Genomic DNA, 11,074 nt, shown 5'->3' on the forward strand with positions numbered 1-11,074 from the left:
AAAGGAAGCGCGCGGCAGGGTATAAGTGTTTGAATTTGTGGACGGTGCTCGTGTCCAATGGCAGCCGGAGAAGGAGGCGCCAACGAGCCAATGAGCTCGTCTATAGTCGCCAACCAATCGGGGCACGACTAGGGGTTTATAAATGTACAACGTTCTGTTGAGATTGGTTATACTCCAACTGACCGAAGGAAGATATCGTCATGGCCAGAACCAAGCAAACCGCTCGTAAATCCACCGGCGGCAAAGCCCCAAGGAAGCAGCTCGCCACCAAGGCTGCCCGTAAAAGCGCCCCGGCCACCGGCGGCGTGAAGAAGCCTCACCGTTACAGGCCCGGCACCGTGGCTCTGAGGGAGATCCGTCGTTACCAGAAGTCCACCGAGCTGCTGATCCGCAAACTGCCCTTCCAGCGCCTGGTAAGAGAAATCGCCCAAGATTTCAAGACCGACCTCCGCTTCCAGAGCTCTGCTGTGATGGCCCTGCAGGAGGCTAGCGAGGCTTACCTGGTTGGTCTGTTCGAGGACACCAACCTGTGCGCCATCCACGCCAAGAGAGTCACCATCATGCCCAAAGACATCCAGCTGGCCCGCCGTATCCGTGGAGAGCGCGCCTAAGATCACCACCCTGATCTAACAGTAGATCCCCAAAGGCTCTTTTAAGAGCCACCTCAATATTTCCCTCAAAGGCGTGTTTCTATTTACCACCCGTGTAGGGCGTTAATCTATAGGTTATACGACTCAAATGAGTAGCCTGCAGGGATGCTGACCGTGCCATCTCGGTAACCGAAATACATGTAGGCCAATTCACAACAGCATAAGGCCTTAATGTGTGAATTCGTTGTGATGGTCTAACTATGATAAGCACTCCTTATGTAAAATAATCCGAAGTAAATCAGGGTCAGTCAGTGTATTCTGTAGGTCACGGATTTTCTCCACACAAGGTCTGTGATTTACTTCGGCTAAAGCTTAATGGTGCTGGGAGGACATCAAAATGCGGTACCCCCATAGGCTGTTCTTAAAATAGACAGTATATGTATGTATATATATATATATATATATATATATATATATATATATATATATATATATATATATATATACATATACAGTGTTCAGACCCCTTCAATTTTCCATATTATGTGGTGTTATAGACTCAATTTAAAATGGATTAAATTAGAAGAATTTGCCATAAATCCACACACAATGAGCACATGATTATAAAAGCATGTTGTATTGTATTGAATGTCAGGGTTATTAAAACACGTTAGGCTATACTGCATATGTGAATGAAATGTGCCACAGTATGTATTGTAAATAAAGTTTAATCTGATTTGATGGTTAGGGTCATTTACATTGTACAAGGAAAACATTTAAATGTAGAAAATAATAATAATAATCTCTAAAAAATAAAATAATCTCTTTTACAGTTTATTGAGAAAACATTGAAAACAAATGTCCTATTTGCAATCATTGGATCATTCAAATGAAGATGACCTGACCCCAGGAATATGTAATAGAGGTCCAGTCTGACCAGATATGAACATCCTCTGACTGTTGACACCATCACAGGATTGGGCTTCAATAATCTCAGATTCTAGATTTCACAGAGAGAGCTCAATCTGAGAGTCAACCCTCTGAGATTCATTGAAGTGGGAAATAATTACATATTACTCTTAAAACCAAATCACAGAATACAGAATAGTAGGTTATGATAAAGCATCACTCACTTATGGGGAGCTCTAATATTACACAGCTCAGCACTGTCACCCCAACAAGGCCCAAAGACCCCTTCCAGCCCAATTGGGCTAGTTTAGGTTGCATTGTGCTGGTAAAATTGGGCTTGGGCTGGTGCACAGAATTTGGCCTGGTTTCCCATGAAAAAAAATGTTTTAAAATAACTTGACAGAGACTGTGTTAACTGTGTTAAATATGCTGTGATCACCATGCTAATGTGTGTTTAATTGCAGACCATGCTAATGTAAAATTAACACAAAAAACACATTTTATTATATTGCCAATTCAATTGGGGGTTGGTTTTAAAAAGGCACATTCATTGAGACTATAGAGGATGTCACATGGAAATGGATTTCATATGATAATACCATGATTGAATTGAGGTTATCTTCCATGATCATATTTTGCCATTGCATTGAACATGAACACAGCATTGCTAATCGAAACAATCAACAAATATTATTTTTGGTATTTGAGCAGTCCCTTTGTTTACTCTATTCTATTCGTTTTTGATATGTATAATTATTATATATTCTATGCTATAATATTTGGTCTGGTTTTTATCAATTTGGGCGGATTTTGAGCACTTATTGGGCTGGTAAACATCAGACCAATCTGGCAACACTGCTGACCACTCCTCTCAACCTCCCAGTAACAGCGTCCAGAGAGACCCTTACGATATCTAGCTAGCTAAATAGCTAGCTAACTTAGCTATTGCTAACAGCTGAACTGCAAAACTTATTCGCTTCATAACTTAGCAAATAACGTTACATTGATGAACAAAACATCCTGTTAGTTTATTGACTAAACATATCCATTAGGTAATGAATTCTAAACGTAATAACATAATTAATTAAAACCACATTTAACATTACCTGAACAGGCACACCGCACAGCACAAGAGACAGCTCAGCAGGCAAATTCAAATCTCTCCACGTGAAATAGGGTGCAACCATTCGGGTGCATGAAATAGGGTGCAACAGTTTAAAAAAATAAAATAAAGATCCAATAATAAAAATACAACAAATGATATCAGTTGGTCTGTGTAACTGGGGTGGCAAGTAGGTTGGCAGGACTTTTTTCAACGGTGGCGGCTCCCACCCTTTGTTACCATTGATAACTACGCAGCACATACCGAGACCCCCTATTGAATCTCTCTGGAGGCTGGGGTTGGTACCTGTCTTTCCCAATTTTCACTGCATGGCGTGTGTCTCCCGAATTCACTGCATGGTGTGTCTGGGTCCAGTGTGAGCTCACAGGCATCTGGGAGAAGAGCAGAGACCAAATCAGAGAAATAAGAGGAGTAAGATATCGAGCCTGTTTTTCATGAGTCTCTCCTTCTCCTAGATCTCTCTAATTATATCTCAGGGTTTGTGGAGAGTATCAGTGGAGAGAGACTGTTAGCTACTTCAGGATAAAGAGACTCACCTTGTGAAAACTGGGCTCTGGTCTGGGGCTCTGGTGGTAGTAAGATATCCACTGCATTCACTACAGACACACAAACACATTCACAGAAAGAGAAAACATTCACTTCATATCATATTACACACACATTATGTACTGTACACAAAGTGATGATTAGGACATTGGTCTGAAGTTAAAGGGACTAGAGCAAAGTGATGATTAGGACCGTGGTCTGAAGTTAAAGGGACTAGAGCAGACGTGGTCCAACTAAGGCCCATGGAACGGATCCGGAGATGTCGGAGTTTTAATCCGACATCTTTTAACCAAAACAATAGATTTGATTCTGTTATGCCCTAATTAGTTTCAGCACAATATGAGGTCACATGCTATAAAGGTGAATTGTTGAATTTAATCTTTCAGTACAGCATAACTCGTGTAGATGGCAGTAGAAGTAGGAGCCCCTGCCTGTTTCCGCTCAATCTTAGTGTGTATGTTACGGTACATGTGGGAAAACTAGGGTTAGGGTTAGGTGCTAGGGTGCTACAGTTAAGGTTAGGGTTAGGGTTAGGGTTAGGGGTAGGGGTAGGGGTAGGGGTAGGGTTAGACATGCCAGCATGTACCAAGTCAACGTAGCACCTAACCCTAACCCTAGTTTTCACACATGTACCGTATTACCACATGTACCATAACATGTAGACAAAGTCCGAAAATGAATGAATTAATGAATGGTCTTTATTGTCATTAATACAGTACAGGTACCATACAACGAAATTTAGGAGGGGGGGCTCCCCTGGTGCTAGGAAAAAAATACCAAAAACAAGAAGGGAAAAGAGCTGGTTTACATAAATAAAGGCTATGTACACTATCCACTATACTATACTGTACAGATAGACGACTAGGGTTGTCATATTGCACATAGTGTTATTGCACATTCATTTGAAGTGTCGCAGTTTGCAGGCTAGAAATGTACATATTTGTGCCTCAGCACTACACCTGATTTTTTCAGTCCAGCAGCTGCCATCAATCCGTCCAGACTGTCCAGGGCCCAGAACCTAGGTCTTTGCTGTGTTCAGGGCCTGGATGGCCCTGGGGTAGAAGCTGTGCTTCAGTCTGTTTGTCCTTGCGGCCATGGTCCTGTACCGCCTTTTCGAGGGCAGCCGGGTAAAGTGTTCGTACCCAGGGTGGGTTGGGTCTCTGGAGATCTTGGAGGCCTTCCTGAGACAGCGTGTGTTGTACAGCTCTTCCAGAGAGGGGAGGGGGGCGCCGGTGATCTTCTGGGCTGTTCTCACGACTCTCTGTAGCGCATTTCTCTCCGCGGTTGTGCAGCTGGAGAACCAGTTGCAGATGCCGTAGGTGAGGATGCTCTCCACTGCGCCGCGGTAGTAGGCCACCATTATCTCCTGCTTGATGTGTTCCTTCCTGAGGACTCTCAGGTTGTAGAGCCGCTGTTGTGCCTTCTTGATGGTGGCTGTTGTGTTGTTCTTCCAGGACAGGTCATCCTGTATGTGCACCCCCAGGAATCGGAGGGCTGAGACTCTCTACTATACTATACAAATAAAACACTGTGCTGTACTCTATGCTATGCTATAAATATCCTAACATTTCCTATCTCTGAACCTTATACCTTCCCCACCTTCCAACGCAGCCCCACTTCGTAGTTGCTACTTGTAAAAGATTTTTAAAAATAAACATTGTTTATTCATAAAATGCGGCTGATATTCTGTCGGCGCCTATCAGCATTCATTAAAAATCCTCCAATACAATAAACATTTTATCTGTGTGTGTGTAAAATTCACTGTGAAAATACATAGGGGAGGAGTCGGGGCATGCGCAGATTATAGGTTTACCTACGCTGCAGCCTAGGGCCACTACCACTAGGGGTAGTACACATTTAAAAATGCGTGAGACTTGAGAGCCCTGAATATCCGGTTGTTAAGTCTGAAGTCAAACGTGACGTTTTGCAATTTCCGGGTTCAAACCAGAAATTCTCCGCACCAGAATACCAGTATACTACAGCGGTAGAATGACAGTTTAATCGTTTTTTAGACTGGGATCTATTCATACAACAAGGGACACAGCACTTTCCCGTTTTCCCCATATTGTCAGGGTATTTGAGCCTCGGAAAAGCGCTATATAAATATAATGTATTAGTATTATTATTGCGGCATTTCGAAGACAGCGCCTCAGCCAACTTTGGACCCGGAAACACGTCGTGACTTAACAACCGATATTCGGACAGACAACAGGAGAGGAGAGCAACAGAGAGACAGACAACAGGAGAGGAGAGCAACAGAGAGACAGACAACAGGAGAGGAGAGCAATAGAGACAGAACTGAAGTGAGGTGAGCAACAGAGATAGTTCAGGATGATAACAAACAGTTCAGTATGACAGAGACAACTAATAGAAACAACGGTATGATTATAGAGTTTACATGTTCAAGGAAATATTGTATGATAATAGAAAGGTACACTTTAATTTAATTAAAGAAGTAACAAAGAACACATTTATTATCACAATTGCATTGTGTTCCATGTCTTTCTCCATTGAATAAATAATGCCTAGTTGAATGGCTAAACAAGACAACTGTCTGGACAGTACTGCTAGAATTATTCACCTTACCGCTGCACAGATAGACAAATAGTATAAGTCCATTCTGTTAACATTATGTCTACTCTGCTAACAAAGACTATTCCAGTTGATTGGTCAGTTGTTGTGCATTATGTTTTTGTTGTGTTTGCAGTTTGCCCTTTAATAAGTTATATATACAAATAATTAAGTTATATATATATTCTCATGCTAAAATCGACTGTAAATCCAGATTTTAAAGTTGATATTCTTCCCCGTGGAGCATGCCCCCATAACCTGTGCCCCACCCAAAAATGTTATCACCAGCCGCCACTGTGGTCAGCTATGACAGGTTTAGGCTAGTTAAGGATGACTCCAGGGTGCAACTGGTCTGAGTGACTTTTAATTAGTACATCTCTATCTCTCTCTCATTTTGGGAGGAGAAAGAAGAGATCAGAAGAGATAGAGTGGGAGAGCCATATAAGGCGTGTGCAAATAGGCGGGAAATTAAGTGTAGGTGGGAAGTTTTTTTTTTTAGCTGTTGAGCTGAGCAATCAGTCTGACTGCCTCAAGCTCCAGCAGATTGAGGGGGAGTACAAACCACTGGTCCCTGGGGACTAGGACCATTGCACCCTTTGTCAGCAGATTCGCAATCTCCTCTCAGAGTGCCCTTGTCTTTACCGGGCAGGGCAAAACAATCTCTCTCACCCCCCCTGAATAAATCAATAAATAATTCAGTCATTGGCTACCTATAGGAGTAAACCAATAGGAGCAGAGCTCTCCTATGGGGCAGAGCTCCACAAAATAGATCAGTTGAGCCTACATTTCCTACTACAACATCGCTAAAAGATTGAAATGGTTGCAGTCATAATAGTGTCTAAATTTGACCATGTGCTGTTGTAAGGAGTCAATCTTATCAGACCATTCCAAACATCTTGATTAATGTTATGTTCTTTTACTGATTGTGAGTGTGTGTGTGTGTGTGTGTGTGTGTGTGTGTGTGTGTGTGCGTGCGCGCGATGTCCTTTTGCTTCAATAATGCCCGTAATGCCAAACGTTGTCCCTAGTAGAAGCTCCTCCCTCTACAAAAATTCCCCACAAGAAAAAAAGAGGCAAGCGATAGCGCGCGCTTCCTGTACAGCCTGGTCTCAATCACGTCCTCGTAGCTGAGATAAATTCACCCCACAACTTCATCGAAGTCATAATCGTACTGAACTCAACATGTCTGGAAGAGGTAAAGGAGGAAAGGGACTCGGAAAAGGAGGCGCCAAGCGTCATCGCAAAGTTCTCCGTGATAACATCCAGGGAATCACGAAGCCCGCTATCCGCCGCCTGGCTCGCCGTGGGGGTGTGAAGCGCATCTCTGGCCTGATCTATGAAGAGACCCGCGGTGTGTTGAAGGTCTTCCTGGAGAACGTGATCCGTGACGCCGTCACCTACACCGAGCACGCCAAGAGGAAGACCGTCACCGCCATGGATGTTGTATACGCTCTGAAACGCCAGGGACGTACTCTGTACGGCTTCGGCGGCTAAACTATTCGTAAACTCAACCACCCCCTACAAAAAACAACGGCTCTTTTAAGAGCCACCCATCTCCACACAAGAGAGTTGATTCCATTGTTATAACACATTTTGTCAGGCCTGTACATTCAACGGGTTTAGCTGTCATGAAAAAAAACATACGTTGCCAAATCAATGTCAACGGAAGTAAATGCGTAGTCTTGGCATTCCACGACTAGAAATGACCATCCCACATGTGCACTCTAGAAAGAAAATGGTTATTATGGATTATTACGCACACAACACAGTGCAGCCCCTTTTTCTATTGCGCATCTAGTGATAATAATAATGCATGCCCTTGTACCATCCCAAAAGGACAATTCCTGGTAGTAATCGCTAGGCTGGTTGGGAGTTTGGGGGACTTGGTGTTCTATGTATATCATTCTCAATCTTCCTCTTGACGTTTTCATGTTCATATCGCCATCGGAAACAAGGCAACCCGACAGCAGAGTGAAAAAGTAAGGAAGGGTGGGGGGGAGGAGCTCGTGCGTGCGCAGATAATGTATTTACCCGCGAGGCAGGCTAGAGCTTTGGAAGTGGATGTCAGCAGCCCCCTAATTTGCATAGCCCCACCTTTATATTTCGGGTGTGCGTTTGCCGCCTCTTCATTCGTTTCTAAGAAGTAACGAGCCACTATCAACATGCCTGAGCCTGCGAAGCCTGCGCCCAAGAAGGGCTCCAAGAAAGCCGTCTCCAAGACCGCCACCAAAACCGGCAAGAAGCGAAGAAAGTCCAGGAAGGAGAGCTACGCCATCTACGTGTACAAGGTCCTGAAGCAGGTCCACCCCGACACCGGCATCTCCTCCAAGGCCATGGGAATCATGAACTCCTTTGTCAACGACATCTTCGAGCGCATCGCCGGTGAGTCTTCTCGCCTGGCCCACTACAACAAGCGTCGTACCATCACCTCCAGGGAGATCCAGACCGCCGTGCGTCTGCTGCTCCCCGGTGAGCTGGCCAAGCACGCCGTGTCCGAGGGCACCAAGGCCGTGACCAAATACACCAGCTCCAAGTAAACAGATTTTCGTCTGTATTACTTACCCCAAAAGGCTCTTTTAAGAGCCACCCACCCTATCAAAAAAAGAAAGCAATTCCATAGTGAGTTGACCTCGCGTGCTACAAATCAGTCGAATTTATATGCTGTACTGATTGTGTGTATTGTAACAAGTAAGTAAAATTATACAGTATTTATACAGCACCTTTCCCAGACCAAGGGTCTCAAAGTGCTTTACATAACAAGTAGAAACACAAATAAAACAATACAGGAGTGAAAGTCACAGCAGGTTAAAACAGGCAGAAAGTATACATAACATAACAAGCATGTATAAGGCATATGTATCAATTACTCGATGTTACAATTTTCAAAGACTCCAGTCCTTGAACGCGCCGGAGGTTTTGCGCGCCTTTTTTGTTCCTCACTTGTTTGTTGCTCACTAGTTGTCCAAAACGGTTTCCTCTATTAATATAATGGACAGGAGTGACTACACTGCATACATACGCATGGCCAATTTCTCGGGACAGGTGGATTCAAAATCAATAATAAAATATAATAATAGTTTAAACGGCGTTCACATGTGGATCTACCATCACCTCCAGGGAGAATCAGACCGCCGTGCGTCTGCTGCTCCCCGGTGAGCTGGCCAAGCACGCCGTGTCCGAGGGCACCAAGGCCGTGACCAAGTACACCAGCTCCAAGTAAACAGATTTTCGTCTGTACTGCTTACCCCAAAAGGCTCTTAAGAGCCACCCACCCCATCAAAAAAAGCAATTCCATAGTGAGTTGAGCTCGCGTGCTACAAATCAGTCGAACGTATATGCTGTACTGATTGTGTGTATTGTAACAAGTAAGTACAATGTATTTATACAGTACCTTTCCCAGACCAAGGGTCACAAAGTGCTTCACATAACAAGGAAGAAAACACAAATAAAACATAATACAAGAGTGAAAGACACAGAGGGTTAAAAACAGGCAGAAAGCATACATAACATAAGCCTGTATAAGCCATATGTATCAATTACTCGATGTTCCAATTTTCAAAGACTCCAGTCCTTGAATGCGCCGGAAGTTTTGCGCGCCTTTTTTGTTTTTCCACTCTGCCATTGTTTCTTTCAACTGCTGGAGTAGTGTACTCACTAGTCGTCTAAAACGGTTTCCGGTATTAATATAATGGACAGGGGTGACTACACTGCATACATACGCATGGCCAATTTCTCGGGACAGGTGGATTTAAACATAAATCATGAATATAATAATGGTTTAAACGGCGTTCACATGTGGATAATCTCGTACAATCAATAAGTTAGCCTACCACTACCGCCAAGACATGCCCACTTATCTATCGATATGCCTTCATATCACCCCCATTATGTCATTAACTGGCCAAGTCAGTGTGACAAGTAAATAAAAGAGCAATTCCATAGTGTTTTGAGCTGACGTGCTACAATGAAGTCGACGTTATAGTATGGTATAGTATATATTATATAGTACTGGTGTTTAATAACTCGATGTTACAATCTTCAATGACTCCAGTCCTTAAGTGATATCCCTCCCAAAGACCTCTTAATCCCCACTACCTCCCAGTACAGGTTTCTCCACAGTAAATAAGTTAATAATGAAAACATGTAATTCTTCCTTTTTCTAGCATTGTGACTGCCTGGTCCTAGCATAGATGTATTTTTCTTATGATGACTGATGGATAGGTGATTCTTAGACAACCTGGCTAACTGGACAACGAGTGTTTTTTCAAATGTTGTTCAGAACCAGACTCGACCAATAGAATCTAGTGTCAGGAGTCGCCTACTTTGCATAGCTCCCCCTTTATATAGCGGCTGCACTACCTCCACCCTTTCATTCGTTTCTGAGAAGTAACGAGCTGTTTTCATCATCATGCCTGAGCCTGCGAAGCCTGCTCCCAAGAAAGGCTCCAAGAAAGCCGTCACCAAGACCGCCAGCAAAACCGGCAAGAAGCGCAGAAAGTCCAGGAAGGAGAGCTACGCTATCTACGTGTACAAGGTCCTGAAGCAGGTCCACCCCGACACCGGCATCTCCTCCAAGGCCATGGGAATCATGAATTCCTTTGTCAACGACATCTTCGAGCGCATCGCCGGCGAGTCCTCTCGCCTGGCCCACTACAACAAGCGTCGTACCATCACCTCCAGGGAGATCCAGACCGCCGTGCGTCTGCTGCTCCCCGGTGAGCTGGCCAAACACGCCGTGTCCGAGGGCACCAAGGCTGTGACCAAGTACACCAGCTCCAAGTAAACCGATTTTCGTCGGTATTACTTACCCCAAAAGGCTCTTTTAAGAGCCACCCACCCTATCAATAAAAGCAATTCCATAGTGAGTTGAACTTGCGTGCTACAAATCAGTTGAACTTATATGCTGTACTGACTGTGTGTATTGTAACAAGTAAGTACAATGTATTTATACAGTACCTTTCCCAGACCAAGGGTCACAAAGTGCTTTACATAACAAGGAAGAAACACAAATAAAACATAATACAAGAGTGAAAGCCACAGCAGGTTAAAACAGGCAGAAAGTATACATAACATAACAAGCATGTATAAGGCATATATATCAATTACTCGATGTTACAATTTTCAAAGACTCCAGTCCTTGAACGCGCCGGAGGTTTTGCGCGCCTTTTTTGTTCCTCACTTGTTTGTTGCTCACTAGTTGTCCAAAACGGTTTCCTCTATTAATATAATGGACAGGAGTGACTACACTGCATACATACGCATGACCAATTTCTCGGGACAGGTGGATTTAAAATAAATAATAAAATATAATAATAGTTTAAACGGCGTTCACATG

General features: G+C 43.6%; 4 protein-coding genes across 4 annotated transcripts; all 4 read left to right on the forward strand.

Annotated features, from left to right (window-relative positions):
- Positions 1-200: 200 nt before the first annotated feature.
- LOC308152865 (histone H3.2) lies at positions 201-611 on the forward strand (the record flags this gene model as incomplete). The annotated part of the gene is made up of 1 exon (XM_080525937.1): positions 201-611. The coding sequence occupies one exon, from the start codon at positions 201-203 to the stop codon at positions 609-611; it is 411 nt and encodes a 136-aa protein (XP_080382063.1).
- Positions 612-6,921: 6,310 nt separating this feature from the next.
- Positions 6,922-7,233, forward strand: LOC308152930 (histone H4; the record flags this gene model as incomplete). Its single annotated transcript, XM_080526002.1, has 1 exon — positions 6,922-7,233. One exon carries the CDS (start codon positions 6,922-6,924, stop codon positions 7,231-7,233), a length of 312 nt encoding a protein of 103 aa, XP_080382128.1.
- A 668-nt stretch (positions 7,234-7,901) lies between these two features.
- Positions 7,902-8,276, forward strand: LOC308152906 (histone H2B-like; the record flags this gene model as incomplete). Its single annotated transcript, XM_080525978.1, has 1 exon — positions 7,902-8,276. One exon carries the CDS (start codon positions 7,902-7,904, stop codon positions 8,274-8,276), a length of 375 nt encoding a protein of 124 aa, XP_080382104.1.
- A 1,871-nt stretch (positions 8,277-10,147) lies between these two features.
- On the forward strand, positions 10,148-10,522 carry LOC308154271 (histone H2B-like; the record flags this gene model as incomplete). The annotated part of the gene is made up of 1 exon (XM_080527438.1): positions 10,148-10,522. One exon carries the CDS (start codon positions 10,148-10,150, stop codon positions 10,520-10,522), a length of 375 nt encoding a protein of 124 aa, XP_080383564.1.
- Positions 10,523-11,074: the final 552 nt, after the last annotated feature.

This window comes from Nansenia antarctica (genome assembly GCF_963989245.1).
Source record: "Nansenia antarctica genome assembly, chromosome: 3".
Lineage (NCBI taxonomy): Eukaryota > Metazoa > Chordata > Actinopteri > Argentiniformes > Microstomatidae > Nansenia > Nansenia antarctica.